This window comes from Strigops habroptila, chromosome 7, assembly GCF_004027225.2.
Source record: "Strigops habroptila isolate Jane chromosome 7, bStrHab1.2.pri, whole genome shotgun sequence".
Taxonomy (NCBI): domain Eukaryota; kingdom Metazoa; phylum Chordata; class Aves; order Psittaciformes; family Psittacidae; genus Strigops; species Strigops habroptila.
This window is the reverse complement of record NC_044283.2, coordinates 52,483,880-52,510,756: the sequence shown is the minus strand read 5'-3', so window position 1 is coordinate 52,510,756 and position 26,877 is coordinate 52,483,880. Positions and strand designations below refer to the sequence as shown.

Genomic DNA, 26,877 nt, shown 5'->3' with positions numbered 1-26,877 from the left:
GAACATACTCTGAAATGTATGTATTTAAACAGTAAGCAATCCAGTAAGGTTTTGGAAATCACCTTTCCAACACTAAAATCACCTAAAAATTGCACAAGATTCCATATTGTTATCCTTATATTAACAAAGGACTATAAAAAGAAACTCAACTCCGGCTCTGAGCTTGTGTTTGTCAATAGATCTGTCAATATATTTGCAATTAATTACTGCATCTATGAGGTATGTGTATGACTCAGCTTCCAGAATATCTGCACAGAACAAAAATTCCAGCCCAAGCCTGCATTCCCTCCCACCACTGCCTTCAGGTTTTAAGTAGTAAGGCAGGAATAGCTGCAGAGGTCCTGGTAGGTAGATTTATTTCTTGTGTGACGCACAGCTTTGAGTCCTGTTTCTGTTTAACAGGGGGCACAGGATTCAATTCAGAATCTCCTGCTTGCTTTCATCAGCCTCCCCATTTCAAACTTGCTTTATATGAACATAAAAATGAAATGCAAAAGGGAACAAAAAAGCCAAACCCTCTAGGACTATCTGCATAGAATAAAAACCTGCCTTTACTGTTCAAAGCAAAGGAAACAACAGGGATGTTATTGTATTGCTGTGTAATGTTCAGCTGGTTACCTCTGGGACAACCGAATGGCACGCATGTTTGAAGAGAGATTGGTTGCCGGGCAGGGTTCCACAGCTCTTTTTAAAGCCTGTCCGAGCTACAAAACAAAAAGCTCAGACTCTGTCATAGAGGAGGCTGAATCACAGAATGGTTTGGGTGGGAAAGGACCTAAGGATCATCTAGTTCCAACCCCCCTGCCATGGGCAGGGACATCTCACCCTAGACCACGTTGCCCAAGGCTCCGAAGACAGAACTGGCAGTTTTTCTACTAGGTAAAAGACACGGGGATGGGATTTTTTTTGTTGTTTTGCTATAATGTGAATCTAGAAATGAAAGGGAAATCCTGGTGCTCATGTGATGGGCACAAATACCATCTGGGCTGTAAGAAGGGCATAGTTTGTACAGCCTCCCCATGCCTACAGAAAACTGATGATGCAGCAACTGACTCATGATCCCGAGTTATCCTATGTTAGAAAGGTCAAGAGAGCCCAGAGTTGGCACACTGTGACCCACACCACTGGTTTAATACCACAGAAGCCAAATAATGAAGACAGAAACTGAAGAATTTTGTATCTTTGTCCTGTTTTACGATCAATCCATGGAGACATTTTTGTTAACATCAAGGGAAGGTATGAACTAGACCGGTGAAAACACGCTTTTGCTCCTCCACCACCTTACACCTAAGCTTGTTTGCACTGCAGTCTGATCTGGGCTCATTCCAACAAATACAAGAGAAGTAGGACAGACAGTAAATTGTGCAATTTCTTCTTTACTGGCTGAACAATCCACAGTACTTATACCACCACCACAACTGCGTACCTGATAAAGGTCGTTTCTCATGTTAATGATGTCATTGTAATTCAAATCAGCCATCACTTCCAAGAGGTCTCTCACCAGCTTACTATGAAGGTGGATAATTGCTAAATGAAGGACACTGAAACAAACAAAAACCAGATTAACAAATGCACACAATTTTCAAATTTATTATAGAAATTTTAAGGTTTTGCTGTAGATCTGATTGAATTCTAACAGAAACACTTGACTATTGGTGGTCATGATCTCAGCACTAAATATCAGCACCTAAAATGAAGGCCAACATTAAAATGCTTGTCAGAAGGTAACTGTGTTTCACACCCTTCAATCATGAAAGCACAACTAGCAGTCTAGTAAGTACAAACACTGGGGCACAAAATAATTGTTTCAGAACTTGCTGAAATCCCCAGATTTCAGGCTTTGAATTATGCAGCTCTGAACACCTCATACTGTGAAAACCTTCCTTCAGAATTTCCACAGGCCTCTCTGCCATCAAAGCAGATTTTCCCTTGGGGGTTTCCCCACATCTGTGGGTTTTTCTTTCCTTCGTTTTCAAACAGAAGAATGACGAAGGACTCGGCCGGGTGACTAACAGCCACAGGGTTTGCAGCAGTGGCCAGAGACCTCAAAGCCAAACGAAAAACCTGTTCTGGGACATGAGTGACTGCATAGCAAGACACTTCACCACTTCTACTGGGTGAATGTGACGGCCTTTCCTGTGTTCTTCTCCTTCGCCACCAGCCACAGCGGCTGTACTTGCAAAAGGACACCAGGAAAAAAGGAGGTTGTGAATCCCACATCCTGTCTCAAACAGAGCTCCAGTTGTCTTGTTCCCTTCGGACTTTATTTCAAAGTCACGCCCTTTGTTTTGAAACACATTCTACCAAGCTCTCCCTTAACAGATGCTGGCCAACCCCTAGACTCATCTTTTTAGCATATTGCTGCTGGGACACAATATCAACACAGGACATCTGGCATGTTTATTATGCTGCTCCAGAAATACCTAAATATACTCACATCTACACTTCTATCAGAAAAACAAGAAGTTCCTTGCCATTTGGGCATAGAGTCGTTTTGAAAATTGAGACTGAGAGCACTCAAACCCAGAAAATATTTTAAGAAGTGAAAAAAATTTGATTTCTAAACCAAATTAATCCTCTAAGGGCCCATTTTATTGGTTCTGGACACTGCCATAGGCAGGACCACAACACCTTCCCTCCTTCAACTCTCCTGTGCTGTTCAAATGTTCCTACCACTACTACAGAGAGCTGTTCCTCTGCTTTTTGGTAGGTATGTCTTATTATGATCTATCATGCTGACATTTCATTTCCAAATCTCACTTCAGAAACAAATTTGCTCTTTTACTGCCTTTAGTTCTATTTCCTGTAGCAAGTACTTTAATTTTACCCTGCCACTAAATGTGATGCTGTAAAGACATGCTGACTAACCCATGAAAGAGCAAGTCAATTCCATTTCTTAAACAGTCCTACATCAAAAACTGCATTTCAGCCTCGCTGTGGAGGCAGAACGCTGTAACACCATCAGGCTTCTGGAGAAGAGCAGTGGTGCTGGTACAAATGCAGCAATAGCTGGTGTCACTGAGTGCCCACTGTAAACATGCACTAATCATGGATTCATGTTTTTCATCTTAAAGCCATAAAACACAACACAGGGTCCCAATAAAGGTTATTTTCGTTCCCCACATACTACTCTGATGAAAGATGAGCAAAATTGCTGACAGCAACATTTATTTAAAGGCATAAGCAAAACTGCTATAGTTTTTGCCATCTAATTTTCATTATTAAAGTGAAAAATAGGGAAACCGGTTTACGAATTTTGATTTTTTAATTTTTTTAAAAACAGCTCTTGGAAGAAAGAGCTGGAAGACAGTCACCAAAACTTTGTTTCGTTAAAAAGCCTCAGAGTAATTTAGATGTATTACATGCTTACATCCCAGGAGAAAGACAACATGAGCTTGAGCCACACATATTTGCAGGTACTTCTTGACTCAGGAAGAAAACAACTATTTACCACCATTCTGAAAAGTATTTTGACTTTGTTGAAAGTCCAAATCTGAGTGGCACCATATTGATATTTAAATGCAAGTCCTACTCCACCCCATGCTTTTAATAAAAGAAGAAAAAAACAAACTCAGAAGCTGTATTGTCCAAAGTGCTTGCAGGTTTTGTTGCTAGCTCCTGCCTCATTCGTGTTCCTACTTTCCAAAGCAGACATCAAGTTGCCAACTGGAAAGCAAAAGTAAAGCAGCTATCTCTGATTTTGCAGTGCTTTATCAGTAACCTCAGACCTATTTTCACTCAAAGTGGAGGGAAAGTTGTAGCCTCCCCGAGTAATCCAGCAGTGGGGTGGTGTGTCTCAGTCACTTGTAATTTTCCATCTAGCAGGACAGCTTAAGGCTTATATGGCTTCTACTGTAAAAAACACTGCAATTTAAGGAAACATAAGTGATTGCACAGGGTCTGCCCAAAGCCTGCCAGCTAAAAAGTGAGGATGTGATAATGTCACTTCCTTATTCAAGAGATTATCTTTACATGTGTTCAGAGCCACTACTGCTGAATTTGCTTTTAAATAACTACTAATCATCAGTTCCTCACTGTATTTCAGTCTCTGAGTCCCACAGAATCTGCATAGAGGAACAAAACGGATTTCTACTCCAGCTCACATTACTGAAGGACTGATATTACCAAATATTAGCAGTCAGGTTGGCCACAAACATCCATGCAATCTCTTGGAAGACAAAAGTACAGTACAGATGTAAGCAAGAAGAAAATACTGTTCTCTTAGAAAGACCTTGGTGTCAGTGAGAGAGAAGCAGCAGGGACACTCCTCCAGAGTTTCTATGTTTCCTGGTGCATCTGTTAACTTAAAGTTTCCTATGAACACTTGTAAGTCTTGCATGGCATAGAAAGCAAGGCGCTCTCCTTCAGCAAAAAGCTGAGGATCCCCATCAACTGTGTATGATGATGCAGGCATGCTCAGCCAAGATTTTAAGTACAAAAAGGCAAACAAGCTCACAGCATGCTCAGCATACCCTCAAAGACCAGATTACTTTCTGACAGGTACTGACTGGATTAATGACCTTTGTGGTGTGAGTCACTTTTCTGCAAATGCAACAAAAATGTCTAAATTGCAGCTGTACCTCCCCCAAACAGCCCAAAGGAGAATGGTGTTTATCTGATGAGAGCAGTGCTGCAATCCATGGCCAGTACCCACAAGGGACAGAACAAACTGACTATACCATTCTGCTATCAAAACCATGAGTTTCAACCCAGTAAGTACTGGCCAACTTACTTGTCTCCATTATCATCCTGGACAGCAGTGAGATGGCGCTGAACAGCCAACAGCATCTTCACATCTCCGGTTACAGCATAATCAAAGAGAGCATTGCAGTGACGCTTGGCAAGCTGCATGGCCTTCTCCAGGAACAGACCATCTGCAAAACAGTTTTGCTTCCATCAGTTTGGTTGTCTACCTTGCAACACCACCTTCCTTGGGCAGGCATTTGTGCTGCCAAGCATTATCCACTGGTTCACTGAGACAGGTTGCTATGTACTCCTGAGAGGTAAGGATAGAGGGAATGAGCCCCTCTCCTACTCAAATTATGCAGTCTCTCCTGCTTTGAAGCAGCAGCACAGAGAGTCTGCTCACCCATTTAAAACATTCCAGTGTTTACAATGCTTAGTATTTGCAGCATCCTGATTTTAGATTTATAAAATATACAGACACTGAGATTTTGGAAAGCAGAATTTGTCATGGTGGGAAGGCAAAAGGGAAAAAAGGGAGAGCAGAAACTCATTTCTGGAAAAAAGTCACTCTAGAGGCTCTGTCAATACCTTTGTGGTTCTGTATCAGCAAGAAACTAGCAAAAATGAAACAGATGAACTTTCAAACCACAGTTGTCATTCTGGGAAGCAGTATCATCTGAAACCAGCCTGTATTTTGAACAGTTTCATGTTTCTATAAAACCTTGTAAAGTTAAAAATTACTAGGAGCAAACAAGTAAAACAGACTTTGTCATTTAAAGCACACATAGGGAGAGATTACCCAGGATTTCCAGCTACACAAAAGCAGGCATTTGGACTGGGTCAGAAGCATATCCCTCATAAGTACAAACACATAATTTCTGCAAGCCAAAGACTTACCTATCTATGAAGCTTATTGTTCTATCAAATCCATCACTGTGGTTCCTGCACTATATGCCCAGGCTGATACATTTATCTTTGCTATTTACCTCGTAACACTAAGTAATAGCATTGAATGGACGTTAGGTTGGGGAGACATATCCAGGGCAAAGGGAGTTAAGCAATTCATGCTTTTCTCATTACAGACGTTTCCAAAGACCAAAAAACTGGATGCTGAAGCTCCCTGGTTTCCCATATCAAGCACACAGAGAAGATATGCTTCAAAACACTATAAAATAGCATCTTTTAGCCTAATACCCAAATGTTCTAACCTACAAGAGCTATTTCATGGAGCCTATTCTTCTGCATCTATTCTTCATATAATCTGAAGCTTGAAATTGCCTCTTTTCATGCCATTATAATAGATAAAGAAAAAAACAGTCAATTTCCTGCCTACAATGTTCACTACTTGGAAACCAGGTCAACAATTCAGTCCCCTCCTTGGTGACCGCTAAACGGACATTATTATTTCTTCACATAGCAGCAAAAGATTTTGCTCTCCAAGTCAGTCATGAGATTTACCACAACCAGAACTGCAAGCAGTGAGCTCCTCACCTTTTCTCAGGAGCACGGTCTGTTTCTCAGATCACAAGAAGCTACACCTCAGAGCTTTTTAAAACTACAACCCATCTGCTCTGCAACTCTGGTTTCCCAAGCCACGGTTTCTAGTGCTGTTAAATAGCAAGTGTCACATAGGGCTGACACACACAAGATCACGTGCCCTCTCCCTCACCAAGGAAACAAGAGTGGTCTAACTCACTGTGCACTTGGTAAAAGCCAAGAACAAAAAATTCTTTCCTGCTCAATTCCAACCACTACCACGTCTCTCTAGTCCAACTGCTGGTTTTTCAATTTTACGAGAAGCGCAATTACTGAAATCCTTTAAAAAAGTGACCATCAGCTCTTCTGAAAAAACAATCCAGGGAAAGAACATCTCACTGTGTGGGAAAGGGCGATTTATAGTCTTCATGTATTTTACAACTTTGCTGCTAAACCATTTCCACTGACTCCTCTTGCCTTCCTCCCCTTTTGTCTGATGTCTTAGACATTGCTACCCAACAGTGTTGTTTTACTGTGTATTTTTCACATGGGAACTTACATTTTAAATTCAAACCTTTAACGCTACTTTGCACGCCATTCAACAGTGGAATTGCAGGGAATTGCAACAATCATGCTAACATCCATTTACTCATTCATTAAAGCCTATCAAATATCAAAAGCCAAGTCAGCTGCTGAATTGTATGCCTTGTACCTTCACTGCTTCCAGTGTTCCTCATACAGGTTTATTATAAAGCAGTGCTAAATGTGCCCAGCAGGCTAAGCTATTTCTTCTCCTTGCATGACAAGCAGAAGCTCAGCTGCCCTGTAGCAGTACAAAGGTGGAAGATTATCTACAGCACTATGTATAGCGAAGGACCTTAGACTTGGAGGAGTGAAATCCCTCCTGTTAACTCCAGGAGGAATTATCATATTTTGAAAACAGCAAAGACATTTATGGAGTTTCCAGGCCTTTAGCACCAGCTTTGCCCATACTGCTGTTTGATCTACCCTGAACACATTTACTTGTTCACTTACCCTGCCACCTCCAATTTGCTTTGTTTACTTCACTTTTACAGAAAGAAGCAGCATCCTCCTTCTCCTCATGATAACCAAAGATTCTGCACTCATTTCTCTCCATAGTTTCCACTTTCACATCCCGTTTCACATCCCGTTTGTCGCTTTGTTTATCAGAGCTCCTCCCATCTTGTTCAGCTGTGCTATTTGATAGTCCTTCAAACAAAAAGTAGTATCATTAGTGCCCAATACTGTTGCTCTTTTATGCAAGTGATAGAGCTCAACTAGCCAACACCAAACCCTAAAAAACTCTATACAAATATTGACTTTGACATAGGTGTTATCATTAAACATTCATGAATCATAGTACTCCAGATGCCAACACACATGGACAGACATAGCAATGTAACTTGCTCTAAAGTGATGCTATGTTTCTAACAGCCTCTGCTTTAAAGATAAACTTTTATATGTAACAACAGATATACCTCTCCTTTTATAATACAAGAATGCAAGTCTGAAGTATTCCCAGGAAATCTAGCTGAATGATTCAGACTTACTTTATTCCTCTGACAGCAAGTTCATCCCCAAGACTTTGGAAGTAAGCACAGAGTACTCAAACTATAACAACTTCCTTATTTTAGGAAGCCAAGAATGTCCTTATTATTATCTTTTCCACTGACTTTTATGTTACATCCCTGGGCTGTTGTGTAGTACCAGACTGTGGTGACAAAGGAAGATACCTTTTCTCTGGTCTAGTCCTTGAGCCACCTGCACTCAGCCTGTTCAAGCAAGCAAAAGGGCTGTTGCTTAAAACATACACTGAGTACACAAGCACATGGAGGGGTTTTGGCCACTCCTCAGGAGTTAGCAGTAAAAAGGAACACACACGCAGCTTCTAAGGTAGACTTGGAGACAGTAAAAGAGAAGCAGGGCAGTATAATCTACACAACCTCCTCTGCTGCCAGTGGTTCTACAAACGAAACTGATTCTAGGGGAAAAAACCAGCCCTCCGCAGCATGCTTAGCTAGACCTGCATGACACTTCCGCTCACACTGTAGAAGAAAATAAAGACAGTCAAACTCAATTTGACTTTCGCAGGAACAACATTTTACTGTTACCATGTTTCATTCCAGCATTGGACTTTGTTGTGCCAGGGTGGAAATGCATCCCTCCGAAAGCAGAGTATCCATATGAAGGATAACTGAAGCCTAAAGAAAGGAAAAAGATTAAGAATTGATAGAATTACACCCTAAAGCAATGAAAATACCATCTAGAAGAACACTGATCCCAAAGAAGTGAAATTTTGTTTTCTACACACCTTCTGCTTTATTCCAGCCGATTGAAATAATTTTTCCAGGCTGAAAGTGAACTATCCCTCATTCCTCCAAAATTCCAAGAAATTCTAGATGGTTAGCTAATGACAAGCTCCATCCCAACATCCGTAAGTCCACATAAATGCAGTATCACTAGTATCACTTCATCTAAAACTCAGCCGAGACTTCACATGCTACCTCTATGCTTTCACATCTCTGTTATTACAACAGGTATGTATTCTGGTGTTATAGATGTGCTGCTAGCAACGCAGGTAACTGTTTGAAAACTGCTGCTCTGTCCCCTGCTCTAAAAGAAAGGATTGCAAAGGTATTGTGGTTGAGATGACATTTGTTGATCTACAAGTTTTTAATGCTCTGCTGCAAGAATTAAAGCAATGCTATTATGATCATGTATCTCAGATACACTCTGGCTTCAACAGATAGAGCACAGTAGAAAATTTACTAAATAGTATCGCAAACTTTTTAATAATTCTTTGCACTAACAGGGTTAATTTGCTGAATTCTACTCAAGGTCCTAGAAATAATTAAGAACCTGTTCAATTTTAAGCACCTAAGATGGTACTCAGCTGAGCTTCTCATGAATTTCAGTGCCTTTGAGGCCCGAGGAAGCAACAAAGCTAAAATGTGATGGGATTCCTGACTAGACTCCCTCAAACAGAAGGGTTATATCTATGACCTAAAGCTTCAAGAAAGAGGAAAAAAAAAAGTCACCAGGACCCTTATATCCAAGTAGTAAAACAAAGGAGCTGATGAAATATTTAGAAAACAAGAAGATACTTGACTGAAATGAGTAACACTGGTATAAAGACAGGAGAGTCAGGTCTCATCTACCTAGGAGGAGACAAAATCCTCATCACACTTGAAAAATCAGAATAAACATCTGCCCCGCTCTCAAAGCAGAACCCCTTCCCCTTTTTGGCCAAAACTGCTGCCTTACCAGAGCCAGCACCGCCACCTCCCCCTCCATACATGCCACCGCCTCCTGCGCCGCTGCCTCCACCGAAGCCATCAGAGAAGTTTGGCATGAGCTTCTGTCGTTTCCTTTGCACTTCTTCTTTATCTGGGTTAGAAAGAACAGATGTGATAAGGAGTCACTCTTACAGGTGGACATGCACAAAGCAGGATGTGAAGACATAAAGCATTACTTAAGTTTACTATTTTATTAAGGAAAATTCAGTGCTGTGGAAGAGTCAACTCTCTTCAAACTCCAAATAACAGAACAAGTTTGTATATAATGGATCAGTGAGAATTCCTGTGAGAAACAAGCTAGTGCCAAATCCCCAGCAAGACCAACAGCATCACATGGGCTCATGTGGTCTCTTCAGTTATGTCAGGTGCCTTGTGCCCAGTCTGTGAGGGAAATGTGCAGAGGTGTCTTAGGGGCTCAGAGTTTCTTTCAAAAGTATCTCATGTACTTTTAGCTCTGGAAATCAGTGGTCCTAAAATCCTCCTATGTCTAAGCCAAGTCATAAACCAGCTCAAGTGCCCCAAACCACAAACTTGTTCAAGAAAATTTGCCTTTGAGGAATACAAGCCCAGGCTCTTTAACTAAGCAAACCTACTTCAGAAATGGATCCTTATGAAAGGGTCAGCAAATCACAAGGCATTTTGATTTCCAACAGTGCAGCATACCTGCAGTGCCCTTTGAACTTCTGCTTAAGGGTAAGGATGGCAAGAAAAGGTGAAAACAATGTTTGCTTGAAATGATTTACTTAAAATGTCAGGAAAGCTACCAGAATGAAGATAGCTAATTTTCAGGCAGGACATTACACTGTCAAACCATGCAGAGCAGAGAAGAAATAAAAGCCTAAATATTTTATAGCGTGATAGTACTTAGACCCCTTGGAAAGCAAACCACAAAGATTTCAAAGACTGGGAAAGTGAAAATGTGAGAGCTACCAAAGAGCTACACAAGTAGGGATACAACAGCTACAAAAGTATGGATACAAACATTACAGGGGTTTAAATCCAGTAGAACTGTTGAGGAAAGAACAAAATATCCTTTGTCCATTAATCTAGTAGTTTTCAACAGCCATATGACAAATAGAGATTTCATGCACTGACACATCAGCCAGTGCATCAAATGAGATAGAGGAATACACGAACCACTATACTGAAACGTATAAGTGCATTACTTCCAGGCATACATGATCTGTAAGTATGTATGCATGCACACACCAGTCACACTCACACTGAGGAGGAGAGAAAACTCTAGAGAGCAACCGAGTCAGAGAACAAACAAAAAATCCACATACGCATGTCTAAGTTTGTGTGAACACTTGCAACAAGGGAAAAAAACAGCCCCTAAATGGTAATTTCATGATGAGGTTGTGTAGGGGATCTGAAAACGCACATAACCATGTTGAATTAATTTTACTTCATTAAGAAGCACATGCAAGAGGTTTACTTCCAATCTGGCAGCTTTGCTCTGAAGTTGTACGCTTCCACCTTCCATAATACTTGTGCAAGATTCCTGAAATCATTGCCAATACAAAATCCTCTAGCAACTCTAAGGTTTTGTGAATGCATGCTTTCTGCTATTTTATTGTAATAAGTGTAAAGTAGATTGATTCACTTGGACATCAACCACAATCCCTTTCTCCTCAGCTCTCCTTAGTCTATCACCACTAATGCACGTATTTTAGAGACTTTGACAGGGTATTGATTTTGGCTCTGAAAACATGCAAGATTAAGACTTAATAGTGTAACCTGCAGGCAGGTAAACTGTCAAGCAGAAGGACTGTCTTAGTACAATGAAAAACCAATTTTGACTTGGACCTCTAGACATTTCCATATCATTAACGTTACTGATACTTAAAACCATGATTACTGCTGCCATTCACGTCAAACACTGTAGACTTTAAAGGGCACAGATCTGCTAGTTAAACTTCTTTTCACTAACAACTTAGGAAGCAGGTCTGATGCCAACTATTGTACTTCCACTAAGCAACTACACAAGAGATTGAAACAGCACTTTTCCTGCTCTCACAAGTGTCTTGGGCGTACTTAACTAGTACAGTGAAAAACACCAGTGAAGTTGCGAGGCATGATGGTAAAAGGAGAGAACTGCAAAATACGTCCTTTTTTCCCACCAGATACCCATGAGTCTTTGGTTTAACATTTCATCTGGAAGTACTGTCAGAAATATGTCCTCAAATACTATTTTGCAGAAACTCAGAGGAAGAGAGTGCCATCTACTGTATGGACAGGCATGTGTGCATATAAGAAAGATGCAGGGAGTAAGCCTCACAAGGCAAATATGCATGGATTTATTGCCTACCAGTCCAACAAAAAGCCTACAAACCCATTACAGAGCTATCATGCACCAAACAAGGAGACAAATACTCTATTTTCTAAAAATATATATTTCCTTGTCTAGTGGGCAGGTCCTGACGATTGGAGGCTGGCCAGTGTGACATCTCTCTATAAAACAGGCAGGAAGGAGGACCTTAGAAACTACAGGCCTGTCAGCCTGACCTCAGTGCCAGGGAAGGTCATGGAGCAGATGATCCTAAGTAGCCAGCAGGGCCAGGGCAGTGATCATCCCCCCTGTACTCGGCACTGGTGAGGCCGCATCTCAAACACTGTGTTCAGTTCTGGGCCCCTGACTGCGAGAGACATTGAGGCACTGGAGCGAGTCCAGAAAAGTGCAACAAAGCTGGTGAAGGGTCTGGAGCACAAGTCTGATGAGGAATGGCTGAGGGAACTGGGGGTGTTGAGTCTGGAGAAGAGAAGGCTCAGGGGGGACCTTATCACTCTCTACAGCTACCTGAAAGGAGGTTGTAGTGAGGTGGGGGTCGGTCTCTTCTCCCAGGTAACAAGCAATAGGACGAGCCTCAAGTTGCACCGTGGAGGTTTAGACTGGATATTAGGAAAAATTTCTTCACTGAAAGGGTGATCAGGCGTTGGAACAGGCTGCCCAGGGGTGGTGGAGTCACTGTCCCTGGAGGTGTTCAAAAACCGTGTAGATGAGGCTCTTCGTGACATGATTTAGTGGTGTCTTGGCAGTCCTGGGGTAATGGTTGGACTTGATGATCTTAAAGGTCTTTTCCAACCTAGTTGATTCTATGATTCTATATAAAAGAGGTTTAATGAATTACCTTTGATTTCTGGATAGTAGAGAAAAGGCTTTGGTTCGCTTGTTTCTAGATCAGATTTCCGACGCAGTTGTACAAATACAGATGCTGGTTTTGTGATATTGACATCTCGATACTTGGGTGTTTTGAACACAATAGCAAACTGTGAAGAAAACAAGGATAACCACATCTGTCATGAAGCACAGGTTTTGACAACTTTGCTTTTATATTTGGGTTGTTTATTAAGAGTTGGTTCATGGATTATGAGGCAAAAACTCTTAGCAAAAAGCTGCAACAATAAACTTCCATTTTTAGTTTTCAGTTGCACTTTTGAGTTCCGAGTCCTAAAGCTTTTTGGGAAAGGCAGAACTGCCACAGAAAGTTTCACATCATGATGCTATCACTGCTGCATTGTTTGTCCCCGCATCATTTAGCATCGATTCTGTGATTTTCTCAGTGAGTTCACAGGAACTCTGAGAACCTTTTATATATCCTATCCTGATTTATACTGGTGCATGTCAAAGCAATGGGTCTATCTCCCAATTTCCTCACACTGCATTCCTAACCTGCCTAGTGACCTTATGTATGTCTTTAAAGAACAGTTAAAAGCGTATCATTAAGTAACCAACAAAAGAAAGGTTAGTACACGATAGAGATGCTTTCACCTCATTTACTAATTATAATATAATCCTAATTTACAGAGATAAGAAAATAAACATCAAATTATGTGCTCTGTTACCTACCTGTCTATGTACATCTGTAGGTGAAAAGTCTCCAAAGCCTTCCCACATACCACCATTCTCATCCTCCTCATAGAAACGTATTTGAATATCATCTGCAAAGAGTGAAAGAAACATCCTTGGGATGTTCGCTCGTTTGTTTAACCTTTGGCTAAGTTTATTTCAGATAAAAATCAACATGGTCAGGTTTTGGCTGGATGACAATATTACTTAATACATGAATTACCACCTTTACACATTTTATGAAAAGATCATAAGTAATGCATTTTTGATATCATTTTTAGATCAGCCCAATTCTAATGGCTTTGCTCAAGTTGTTATTTACTAAGCAGTAAAAGGAGAACTAGGTTCAATACCTCTTCCTATTCTGGGGCTACAAGACATTCCAGAGGAGCTTTATTTGGAACAAACATGCAGGGAGGGGAGAACTTGAAGCGTGAAATGTAGAAACCACCCTCTCTCCTCCAACAGTTTCACTTCAAAAAACACTGTAGCAAAACCTGAAGTGCCACAGTTCAAGTTCCGCTTGCTGCTGGCAGAATGCCACTCTGGGGCTGTGGCTCAGAGAGACAGCACGGGTGTGAGTGAGTGGCATGTCAGCAGCAATCCCTTGCCCCCCAAACACAGCACAGGCCAGAAACGTGTCACGTGGCTTCTGCTCCTCTAAACAAGTGGTTTTTTTGTTCTCTTTGTATTTATTTATTTATATTTTTAGAAGTTTTTGGGAAGTATCCCATTAGCATATTCCTTCCTAGCACTCCTGGTGAGAAAAACCTAGAAAAAGCCCATTCTCTCTTAGGGTGACTGAGGTGGGACAGCCTTTCGGAGCAGACAGACTGCTTCCTCTGGCCCATCACCTGCTAGTCTCAAGACCATGAACCACCATTTCCAGTCCTGCTGTCCTGCATGCTCAAGTTCCTTCAGGCAGGAGGTTTCTGAGAGCCCTGAGGTCAAGGGAAACCCTGATCTGGCTGAGGGGAAACCCCACCTCAGGGCTTCCACTGAGTCAGACATTTATTTATTTATTTAGTGCACAAGAGTTATGTTTTATCTCAGCCTTTCTGACAGCTGGGGGTATATATGCTACTGAAGAAAAACAGCGTTTTCAAAGCCCCTAAAAGCCACTAGAGCCCTCTCTCATTCAGAAGTGGTAGAACAAAGCGACGTGGAAAAGGACAGCCTGTATAAACAAAATGTCAGTGTGATTTTAACAACACATGCAGGGACTGATTCCAAACAGGTAAGAACAGTGCACTTTCTCCACCACGCAATTTATACCAGGGAGTCCCAAGTACTACCTATAGCTGAAATGCAATGGATTTCCCTCACTCCCTCATCTTTTTCTTTTTAATTCAGCCCCCATGCTACAACCAACCACATTAACCATTATCTTCCTATCCAGAAACAAAGCATTCAAATCCACACCAGCCCAAACCTGACACATTCATAGCCATGAGCAGAGATTACCAAAGTAAGTCAGTGAGAAGTATCTGCTTACACTGAGTAATCTCCACCATTAGCATATACATAAACCCGAAGTTACTAGCAGCAGTGCTGAACACATTCAGTTCCCATCAGTGGATAACAGAGAATGCTCATTCTTACTCTTTTTCATCAGGAACTTAATAACAAATCAGAAACTTTAGAATAATTCAGAGCAGGTGTTAAGTTAATGGAGTCAAGCATCCCCTAGGACCCACCACTCCAAAAAACCCAGAACATGGGCAAGGGCAGAAATTTGAGAAGAACAAAGATGATCCCATGGTCTCTGTGGAGGCAATACAAACTGGATTTGCTTTGCAACAGATTGTTTTGATTTATTCATTTTCTGGACTGCTGGTCTGACTTCCAGAAAGCGTGAGTGCTTACAATTCCTGCTGCGCTACCACAGCAGGAGAACGCTAAGGCAGCACTGCAGGCTTCACATGCACTCCAGATGAACACCCTGGCATGCCTTACAATACCTGGGACTCTTACCTTTCTGAACCTTGTCACAGAGAAGGTAAATCTCTTCTCCTCCAGTTACACACCCTGCTGTTCTATCCATTCTGACGATTTTTAAGTTGGAGGCATTGGGAGCTTCTATTGAAAGGAAAGATTAAAAGAAAATGCTTACCTTCATAACAGTTTTAATTAAAATTAAAAAAAGTCCACCCAAACAAAAAACCCCACAAAAACCACTACACACAGAAATGTGATAGAAAGACAAGTCTCCAATACAACCTATGTAAATTTGTCTATGTTTTTTAAACATGGATAAATCAACAGTTTTTCATCTGAAAGGCATAATCTTTTATCCTCTAAGCTTTAATTGAACTGTGAACTATAAATGGCCCTGGCCATTCCAGCACAATTACTGCTGGAATTACTGCACTACTAAAGTAGCACATCAGTGAACTGCATTCAGCACTCTGTACCAGCACTAACTTTATGAGGGCATTACAAGAGAACATACGTTTTTTTCCCCTGTTTTCTTGACAGCATGACACTCACCATTTCACTGCAATATGCAATTCTTTGCTTTACACAGTGGTAAAAAAGCCCACCTCCACAGATCTTAGTAGAGGCATCAGTGCATACCTATCGGTCCTCAAGACAGAACTATCATCTGGTAAGTAAAAGCAGCTGTGATAGACAGTTATGTTACCAAAAGTTGCATCTGCTCTGTGGAAGAGGCTTGAATGGTGTCAACGAAGAGTGTTAGAAAAAAACCCCAGAAACTGAGAACTGGAATTAATAAATGTTAATTCGGAATTAATGAGCAAGGATTTACTTTGGGGGCTCAGAAACTAGTAAGTGACATCTCTGAAGCAACTTAAAACTGCAGAAACAGGCATACAAAATTTCCCCTCTATTCATACCCATAGCTGGAGTCAAAATTTTGATGGTCAGGTTCAGAAGGACAGGATAACTTCAATTGTTTTTATATGTATGGCTTGATACATACTCTACCTCTGTTGATGCTTTGTCCTCCTCCGCCTCTTTGCTTTACAAATACTTTCTATCATTATGCAGGTGTGAGAGAGAGTAAGGAAAACAAATGGGATCTGTAATTGTTTCTAATGAAAAATCAAGATTCCTTAAAGACACTGCTTGGTAAATCACCTCAGCCTCCAGATGAAAAGACTGTGTTTTCTCATCCAGAAAATGCACATCATGTGTGCTATAAGAATAGCAGACATCACATTTTCACTCAGTGAATATATACATAATGGCTGCACTACATCACTACACTCCCAGTTAATAGCAAAGCTGACTGTATTTGAACAATTGCATTTAATACCTTTTCATCTAGACTTTGTTCTTAAAAAATGATGATATAGGCATGACTGTTAAGCAAAGAAAAAAAAAAGTACTCTTTCTGAGTCATTACAGAATGACTATCAGGAACATGGCAATCCACAGCTACAGGGAGGAAGACTCAGGCAGCAGAATGGGTTCAGGTAAAAGGAGTAAGTAGAATTGAAAAGCACAAAGGAAAACATGAAGTTAAAAGATTCACTTAGAAAAAAGACAGAGGGATGTAACAGAAGCATAAAAAAAACCCTGACAGGTCTAAAGGACTGAGAACTCTAGTTGTGTTGTCCAACAAAACAAGGACAAGCAGATAGCCAGCAAAACTAAAAGGTGTCAGATTTTCAACAATGACTGAAGCAAAGTAATTTTTTCCTCACATCTTGCATGACAAGGCTTTGTCACAGAAAACAACTGAAAACTCTGCAAAATGCAAGCACTTCTTATGAATGTAACAAGAATTTACAAAATCCTCATAATAAAAGTGGCAGGATTAAACATGCTAAAAGCAAAATATCATCGTCCTTTACAGCTTACGTCACCATCTATTAAAACCCAGAATAACACATATTTGGGTAGACATGGGGCCAGTTATGCATGGGCTACTTACTTGTTACTGATCAAATAACAGGCAAGCAGCAGGTTGAGATGAATCTACCTATAGCATTATCTACACAACATTTTTGTATGTACAAAAGCTCCCCTCTTATTAAAAAATTAATTAAAGCTAAATATACTTACTGCTGTCATATATTGCATCTGATATAACAGGATCAAGTTTCCGTGTGAAACTACCATTGCTGTCAGGCAGAAAGGCTGTAAACATCAGACGCACCACACTGAGATCCATTTCTTTAGTCTGCTGTACTGCTGCCTGACGAATAATTTCTCTTTCTCGTTCTGGAACCGATACGCAGACAGATGAATTAACACAAGGAGCAGACCCATAACAAATCAAAGAAAGCATTTTCCAACCATTACTATCAGAAGCACCAATAAGTGAGGAAATGTTTTCCTTTTAATTTAGTATCACAGAATCACAGAGTGGTTTGGGTTGAAAGGGACCTTAAAGATCATCCAGTTCCAACCCCCTGCCACAGGCAGAGACACCTTCCACTAGACCAGGTTGCTCAAGGCCCCGTCCAACCTGGCCTTGAACGCTGCCAGGGATGGGGCAGCCACAGCTTCTCTGGGCAACGCGTGCCAGTGTCTCACCACCCTCACAAAAAATAATTTCTCCTAATGTCTAACCTAAATCTCCCCTTCTTCAGTTTGAAATCATTCCTCCTTGTCCTATCACAACACGCCCTTGTAAAAAGTCCTTCTCCAGACTTCTTGTAGTTCCCCTTTAGGTACTGGAAGGCTGCTATAAAGCCTCCCCGGAGCCTTCTCTTCTTCAGGCTGGACAACCCCAGCTCTCTCAGCCTGTCTTCATACGTGAGGTGCTCCAGCCCTCTGACCATCATTGCGGTCTCCTCTGGACTCGCTCCAACAGCTCCCCATCCTTCTTATGTTGGGGACGACAGACCTGGATGCAGTAGTCCAGGTGGGGTCTCACAAGCATGGAGCAGGAGGGAGAGAATCACCTCCCTCGACTTGCTGGTCACACTTCTTTTGATACAGTCCAGGACACGGTTGGCTTTCTGTGCTGTGAGTGCACACTGCTGGCTTACATTGGGCTTCTCATCAACCAAAACCCCAAGTCCTTCTCTTCAAGGCTGCCCTCAATCCATTCTCTGCCCATCCTGTATTTGTGCCTGGGATTGCCCTGATGCAGGTGCAGGAGCTTGCACTTGGCTTTGTTGAACATAAGGTTGGCACTGGCCCACCTTTCAAGCGTGTCAAGGTCCCTCTGGATGGCATCCCTTCCCTCCAGTGTCAACCACACCACACAGCTTAACGTCCTCATCAGACTTGCTGAGGGTGCACACAATCCCACTGTCCATGTCTCTGACAAAGATGTTGAACAGTGCCAGTCCCAATAATGACTTCTGAAGAACACCACTTATCACTGGTCTTCACTTGGACATCAAGCCACTGACCACAACTCTAAGTATGACCACCCAGCCAATTCCTTATCTACCGAGTGGTCAAACCCATGCCTCTCCAATTTAGAGACAAGGATGTTGTCACACGCTCTGCACAAGTTCAGGTGGATGATGTCGGTCTCTCTTCCCTTATCCACCAATGCCACACCCCATTGTAGAAGGCCACCAAATTTGTCAAGCACCACTTGCCCTTAGTGAAGCCATGTTGGCTGTCGCCAATGACCTCCTTATTTTCCACGTGCTTCGGCACAGTTTCTAGGACGATCTGCTCCATGATCTTGCCTGGCACCGAGGTGAGACTGACCCACCTGTAGTTACCTGGGTCTTTGTTTTTCCCTTTTTAAAAACAGGGGTTATACTTCCCCTTTTCCAGTCAGTGGGAACTTCACCAGACTGCCAAGACTTCTCAAATATGATGGATGGTGGCTTGGCAACTTCATCTACCAGTTCCCTCAGGACCTGCAGATACATCTCATCAGGTCCCATGGACTTGTGTGCCGTCAGGTTCCTTAGATGGTCTCAAACCTGATCTTCTACAGCAGGAGGTTCTTAGCTCTCCCTGTCCCTGCCTTTGCCCTCTGCAACTCTGGCAGTGTGGCTGCAGCTCATTTTACAGGATATGGGTGAAACGCAGCTGAATGAGAGTATTCTCAAAAGAAGGTCCGTAAGTTACTTAAGGATATCATGTCTTGCAGCAATAACGCAAAATGGCTGTTTACCATCTCATTAAACAGTATAAGCCCAATGAAATACAGATGCAGAGATGGGTACAGGCAGCTATGGAAGGAAGTTTCTCTATTCTGGTGTGTGTGTTGACAGCAAAGAGTCCTTCATTCAGACTCTCTAAAACACAGCAACAACATGCCACCTCTTAAAGTAAACAGCCATAGGCTGTCTTCCTATCAAAGGCCTTTCTCTAAGAATCCGTGTTTTCAGAAGCTAAACCTGTTTTTTACTAAAAGACCTATTAAAACCAGGCCATCAATTCTACATACCAGTTAGCTGTCTGTCTCCACATCCTTCTGCCTGCAGATAGCCAAGTTCAGGATGCACCAGGAGTCCCGGGTTGTATCCTTTTTTGCAAGCATCTATCATGCGTGTTTCCAGAGTTTCAAACACTTTCTTCTTTGTGACATGAAGTATTCCAAGATTTGCAAACCTGCCAAGTTTTAATCAAGGGGAACATTTTATTAATTCTTTATGCCAAACCTGCTGCAGGCAGTCTCTCTCTTACCAGAGGCAGCTACACAACTGAAGTCAATGGATGGACTCCATAGGCTTATTTAGGCACTATTAATTCTTGAGGGCAAATCTTCCAGTAAGAAAAATCCAAGCTTACGAAACACATAAAATGTGCACCATTATATGGCAGTGACAGTATGGGTGCTTGGGATTTTCCCATGGCATAAGTAGTAAGTATTAGGTTTCAGACTTACACTGTGGAAGCAACTTACAAAACATTTGAAAATCTGGCTGCCACACTTTGTTTGCTCTGCCTTGGCAATGACATTAATATTTCATTCTATAATATGGCTATTACATATGGTTATACAGAGCAACTGGCTCAGAATAAGCTCCATCTGTTCAAAATGATTTGGAGACCAAGCTAAGAAGCTAAAAACAGTGCAACATTTTCCGAAGGAAATGTTTTAAGCAAGGCTCTGGACATTCAGCAAGACACTTCAGGTATCTATTTGAATGAAAACTTCCATAATAACAAGATGTGCTTTTATAAAAATCTCCTGGCATGTTTAAAAATCAATTAGATCTGGAAGTATGAAAACAAAACAATAACTCAGTTTTCATGTGGGTCAATTGAGGATAGGAGAGCTGTTTCTAAACATCTGATGAAAAACAAGACAGGTCTGGAAACAAGCCAAACTTTTCAAGATGAAAAGGAACATTTCAAATAAAGCTATTTAAATTGTTGTGCTTGGTAAAGCCAGTGCACTGGGCTTGGACATCAAAAGTTACAGTTTAAAAGAATCTCTCTCTCCCAACCTTCTCAGGTTTTTAAACTTCATCTTCTTCACCAACAAAGACATTCTTGAGATCACAGAACTAAAACTCACAGCCAGCATGAAACCTGATCTAAGCCTGAAAATGTAGACAGAAGCCTTAGCTCCATTTACTGATACAAACAATTATTCTTTTAAATTAAAGAACTACTACAATTTCACTACAATCTTACTGCTTTAAACTTAAAAAGTTTAGTATTTTCATGTTTATACGTGTCTTGCATTAATTTCAAATTTACTAACCCTATTTTCCTAATGCTTTTCTCTTCACCATATTCCTACTGGCAGATTTCAGCAAAAGTAAAATATGGATCAAAACTGTAACAGAAGCAATTTCACAGTCTTTCTCTTTGATCAAAACTACTTAAAGAAAGGGCTTATGATACAAACTTGGACTGCACACCAAGAGATTGAAATTCTACAAATTCTAAAGTGAAAATGATTTGCTTAAACCTATTTAGCTTGCTTGGGGCAAATTCTGCAGAAGTAAACAGACACCCCATTTATTTTTCTATTTAAGATACAAACAAAACACAGATCAGAGTGTGAAGACCAGTTAGCTGCCTCTCAGTAGCACTTTTGTATTGCTTCTTACAGTGCTTATACTTGATTCTCCCTCCTTTAGCCCAACTTTACAAATGATTTGACAGACTTACCCTACAACCATATCTTTAGGTCCTGCATTAACAGTGCATACTCCATCTTCACAAAATTTACCCACCAAGCTGTGAGCGTGTAAGTGGACATATTTCCCATTAGTTACTAACTGGACGATTACTTTTGCGGGTCCAACATAATTGCAAATCTGTAAATAAATACATAAAATACAGTGGGATTGTTTGTTTGGGCTTTTTTTAATGTAACAAGCAATGATTCCAGTTGCGTGTTTTCTGTTGGCAAAGGAAAACTGAACTTACATAGAAGTGTGCATGCATTTCCTCATGAAATACAAACTAACTGTACCAGGTCACCACAAAGAAAAGCCGACAGTTAGGCTTGACATATAAAATGGCAGGAGAAATGACAAAAAAAGCTAAGAAATAAAGCAAAGCTAAAGGAAAGCAACCTCCTGTTTCCCAAATCATGAATCTTGATTTTACACTCTGGCCAGTAACTCCACATTGCTCTCCTTAAATTTCAGTTAGTACACTGAATTCACAATAAACACTGTTACATATAAAGAAGCATACAGAAAATGTACATATTTAACAAAAACCCCTGCCCAATTTGAAAACACTTAAAAATATTTTTAAATATTATGATTGTTTTAAAAAGTTTGGCCCCATTACAATGACTTTTCAGGTAAAGGTTTTAAAGTGAATTAATTTTATATTTGTAGGTGTTTTGTTAGTTCAATATGCTATATCAACACATTTTCCGTTATAGTTTCTAATCACCATACACTTTTTAATGGCTTTTAAAATTGTTATGTCAAGTAATGCCTCAAAACAAACCTAAAATTACTAATAACATACCGTATTGGTAAATTATTTGCTTTACATGCGTTATTTAGAACTTTGTTTTCTTTCCTCACAAGTAATATTCTTCAAGTCACTTATCAGTTACGTACCACTTTCAAATTATCCTGAATATAAAACTACCCCACTTTTAAAAAAGCAAACATTACCTTCCCTTCCAATTCACTTAATTAATCCTTTTATCAATGTTGGGTTTTTTCCCTCCTCCTCTAATTTTTCTTTTAATTTGCCTTGGGCACAGTTCTTTGTATTACAGCAGCTAACAGATCTAATCAACCAAGGTATTAAAGGATCATGATAAACATTAAAGCGATGAATCTGTGATGAACTAAATACTCAAGGTTATATTGTTGATAAAATGCTGATAACCAGGGATTGCCATGATTTTACCACATTACTAAGTCCTGCTAGCTTCCTTCACTCCAGTTAACCCCTCTCTTGAACTCATTCCATCACGGCTGAAACACTGCGTACGTAGAACCTGTGCCCTCCCATCTTCCTATTCACTGCTAAAAGCAAAACCAAAAATCCCAACTATGAAAAAGCTGTTCCAGGAGGAACAGGCGTGCAGAAGTCCTCTCATTACTCACTGCTTACTAGTTAACTGTATAATACTGTAGTAATGCGCATTTTACACGTGCCGGTTTCTAAAATACAAAACATGGGGCACTCATGCTTCCCTCCTGTTTCCAAATTGTAATCCTTCCTGGACTGAAACAACAGAGAGATGCAGAATAATCACTGCTTCACCATTTCCATCATTTACCAGCACTGAGACAAAGCAGGGATCCCTATGTAACTTCCATAAAGTCATCTGAAAATAAAAATGATGGTGTTTGGTGCTACATGTCACCACCAATACTACAATTAACTTTTCAAGAGGAAGGCTTTAAAAAACTCATTTTCATGTCATTTCTCACTAAACAAGCCTTTCCCTGCTATAACATTCCCAGCACGTCTGTAGCGTTATATTCATTATGAGTAACATGCATGTTCTAGTATCACATCAGAAAAGTTCAAGACAATCATGCATCAGCTGTAGAAACCACAGTGAAACCATAGGTAGGACTGCTGCACGTCAAGGACTTTCCAGCCTCTGAAAGCAGAACGTGTAACTGCAGCAGTAACCAGATTGCAATCTCCCCGTTACTCAGCTCAGCATGATCCTTGTAGTCTCAGGGGAAAAACAAAAGGGTTCTTAAAAGGTAATACCTTATGTAGGTCACAAGGCAATAAAGGACTGCTTTTGTCATCCAGTCCAATGTCCTATGCAGCAAGGGCTATACAGAATGTTCCTGAACTATTTCCTACCTGTATTTTTTACAGACAGACCTTCCCACTTGACTTTGCGACATTCAGGTTATCTCAGTGTCCCGCAAAATAGCCTCAGTGGTTAAATATCCTTATGTACCATAAATTGAGTCTGAAATAATTTTTCAGTATATTTGAATCATCCAACACCACAATTTCAGAATAACTTAAAATTTATTCTGGCACTAAGATACGTAAAAGGTGATAGTTATTTATGCAAGAACTTAAAAATCGCTGTCAAAGGCATTAAAATGTAGACAGTATATTACAATGCCAAATATCCATAGAAATCAATACAGAGGTAGGATTATGTTGTTGACACAAAAACATATACTCAGCATAAGAGAGAGATAGCTTGACACACTTGTAAGGTGGGCTGATGCCAACCTTATGAAGTTTAACCAAGCCAAGTGTAAGGTCCTACACCTGGGTCGGGGCAATCCCAGGCACTGCTACAGGTTGGGCAGAGAAGAGATTGAGAGCAGCCCTGCAGAGAAGGACTTGGGGGTGTCGGTTGACGAGAAGCTTAACATGAGCCAGCAGTGTGCGCTTGCAGCCCAGAAAGCCAACCGCATCCTGGGCTGCATCAAAAGAAGCGTGACCAGCAGGTCGAAGGAGGTGATCCTGCCCCTCTACTCTGCTCTTGTGAGACCTCACTTGGAGTACTGCGTACAGTTCTGGTGTCCTCAACATAAAAAGGACATGGAGCTGTTGGAGCGAGTCCAGAGGAGGGCCACGAGGATGATAAGAGGGCTGGGGCACCTCCTGTATGAAGACAGGCTGAGAGAGTTGGGGCTGTTCAGCCTGGAGAAGAGAAGGCTGCATGGAGACCTCATAGCAGCCTTCCAGTATCTGAAGGGGGTCTATAAGGATGCTGGGGAGGGACTCTTCCTTAGGGACTGTAGTGGTAGGACAAGGGGTAATGGGTTCAAACTTAAACAGGGGAAATTTAGATTAGATATAAGGAAGAAGTTCTTTACAGTGAGGGTGGTGAAGCACTGGAATGAGTTGCCCAAGGAGGTTGCGGATGCTCCATCCCTGGCGGTGTTCAAGGCCAGGTTGGACAGAGCCTTGGACCACATGGTTTAGGGCAAGGTGTCCCTGCCCATGGCAGGGGGGTTGGAACTAGATGATCTTAAGGTCCTTTCCAACCCTTACTATTCTATGATTCTATGTGGGTGCTGTACTGCTCACATTCAGAGCTGTGATGTGATGAAACATAGCTACCGAACTTCAAATTACAGATAGGGGAGAAAAAGAAAATAAGCAGTTCCTGGGAAAAGCATAGCTGTAATACTTGATTACATCCTGTACTAAAGCAGCATTCAATTGATCTAATCTGATAAAGTTAAAATGCTGCAGGCTCACATTTATCTGCTTTTTCTGTTTGAGAGAGATTTGTTTGAGAGATTAAAAGGACCTTGTGAACTCGAAATTGAGTCAATTTCAAAACAAGAGTTGGAAGTTTGTTCAGTTATTTCACATCCTCCTGCACTCCAGACCCCAGACCACTTTTTACAGTTTCTGAAACTTTTCAAAAAACTTATAGAACATTTTCCTACTTCAATGATGTTTTTTCCAGTTGCTCTTCTAAGCAAGAAGTAAAACCAACTGGCCAATGACAGAAAGCAAATGATGGAAAAGACCATGTCAAACCTACAAAGCCAGCAACTACAAGAATACCCATTTCTCTTCCTGTCATTTTGTTACAGTCACTATAGCATATAGCAACTATATGCCCAATCCTGCCTAACCTTCAGAGCGTGACTAGTGCAGCATCTTTTTTTTTTTTTCCAGTTGCTAGTTTAAGAGAATATTTCAGACATGGTACAAATCGTTTAGGCAACTGAATACTTAGAGGTCTAAGAATAAGCAATGTAATTTAAATCAATGGGAGCTGAAGATCTGATGCTCTGAACCACACGCCAAAAAACAGAGTCAGGTGCTCTGCTTTAGGGTCCCAACTACAGGGACTCAGTGCTCCATATTCAGCCAAATTAACCATAACAGTAAAAAGCACAAATCTCACTGAATTTAGCTTTGGCTGAATTTGTTTCAGCACAGGTTAAGAGGGGGAAGTCTGCTCATTCCTGTCTCGTGTTTATTCTTTAATTCAGCTGTTAAATGAATTTTTAACTTGTAATCAGCAATCTATCACTCTACAATTTAATTCCCGCAGGGGCAAAAGAGCAAATATGCTGCTCTTTCTTCGCCAAAAAGACTCATCAACGAAGTAACTTGACTAATTTTCCATAAATTCCCCTCCTGAACTTGAAGTATGTGCTGAAATCCCCAATTTCAATAAGAATGCTTATCTCCAAATTGAGGTATAATTTAGGATAGCCCCAGGACATGATTGGATGGGCAGTTGTCCTGTTCGGGTACCTGAGTTCAGGGCTGCCTAACTGCTATGCAGCTTTGATCCACAAGCTGAACTGCACAATGTCCAAACTCTTTGGGAGAGAGATGGTGCTCATCAGCTCGGGCACACCTCTGTGCCATCGGTTACTCAGTCTCCGGGCTGGAGCTGATTTGCATCCTGCTTACAGAGAATAGGCAACTTGAGTTCGCAGCCACCCACAGAGATCTGCCCCCAAGTAGAAGAAAATTCAGGACATATCCTTCACACCACTATTTTGAGCAAATTCTTTTCACACCCAAAACTGGATCAAGTACTTCAGTGTAAAGTATGAGTATGCCTACACTAACACCAGTATGCAAGATCAAGACACACATGGTAAACACATAAGAAGGCCAGTGGAAACCTTCTGCGCGAGTTTTCTCACAGTTCTTCACATACATAAAACCAAATTCTGATTAAAATTTTTAGACAGTTAAGTAAGCTGGTGATAATATTAGACAATCCAGTTTTATTCTTTCTTCGTAAACTATTAATTGTTCACCTGGACAAAAAGTTAACGATGAATAAGAAGCTCAGGAGCTTTGATTTCAACTATTCTAGATAGCAAAATTTTCCAGCATTGTGTTACACTAAGCAGACAAAAATGAAATTTAAATGAAGAACTTTAAGTAGTTTTCTACTGTAATCATGAAACTTGTCATGAAATGTAACTTCATTGTAACATGTTCAGTATCTACAACTTCTGTGCCCTCCATAAGTACACCCAAAGTTATAAAAAATCCTCTGAAAATGTAAGATGTTTTCTACATATTAGGATTGCTGTTAGCAAAGACAGGGTTAAACAAAGATCTATAAATCCATAAAGATTAATTAATCCCATTTTTTATATTATAGAAAAATATTACAGTTATCTAGACTCCATTTGTCATGACTGTGCTGCTAAACCAAGATTTTTTAAATCAATTGCACCTAGCTGGCCAATGCAGATTTGCCTTAAGTCTAAAGACTGGCGTTGTAGAATTGGTACATTAACTCCTGAC

The 26,877-nt window shown here is 40.8% G+C and overlaps 1 protein-coding gene across 5 annotated transcripts in view; it reads right to left on the bottom strand.

Moving 5' to 3' along the window:
- Positions 1 to 26,877, bottom strand: part of NFKB1 (nuclear factor kappa B subunit 1) — a 62,297-nt gene that overhangs the window by 8,443 nt on the left and 26,977 nt on the right. For all 5 annotated transcript variants that reach the window (XM_030492138.1, XM_030492139.1, XM_030492137.1 and 2 more), the window contains 11 exons: positions 21,343 to 21,491; positions 19,664 to 19,827; positions 17,362 to 17,520; positions 15,304 to 15,408; positions 13,330 to 13,421; positions 12,611 to 12,749; positions 9,448 to 9,570; positions 8,295 to 8,384; positions 7,198 to 7,392; positions 4,733 to 4,874; positions 1,427 to 1,541 (listed from right to left, as the gene is read on the bottom strand). In XM_030492138.1, coding sequence (XP_030347998.1) covers positions 1,427 to 1,541; positions 4,733 to 4,874; positions 7,198 to 7,392; positions 8,295 to 8,384; positions 9,448 to 9,570; positions 12,611 to 12,749; positions 13,330 to 13,421; positions 15,304 to 15,408; positions 17,362 to 17,520; positions 19,664 to 19,827; positions 21,343 to 21,491 — 1,473 coding nt within the window. The remainder of the gene's footprint in view (positions 1 to 1,426; positions 1,542 to 4,732; positions 4,875 to 7,197; positions 7,393 to 8,294; positions 8,385 to 9,447; positions 9,571 to 12,610; positions 12,750 to 13,329; positions 13,422 to 15,303; positions 15,409 to 17,361; positions 17,521 to 19,663; positions 19,828 to 21,342; positions 21,492 to 26,877) is intronic.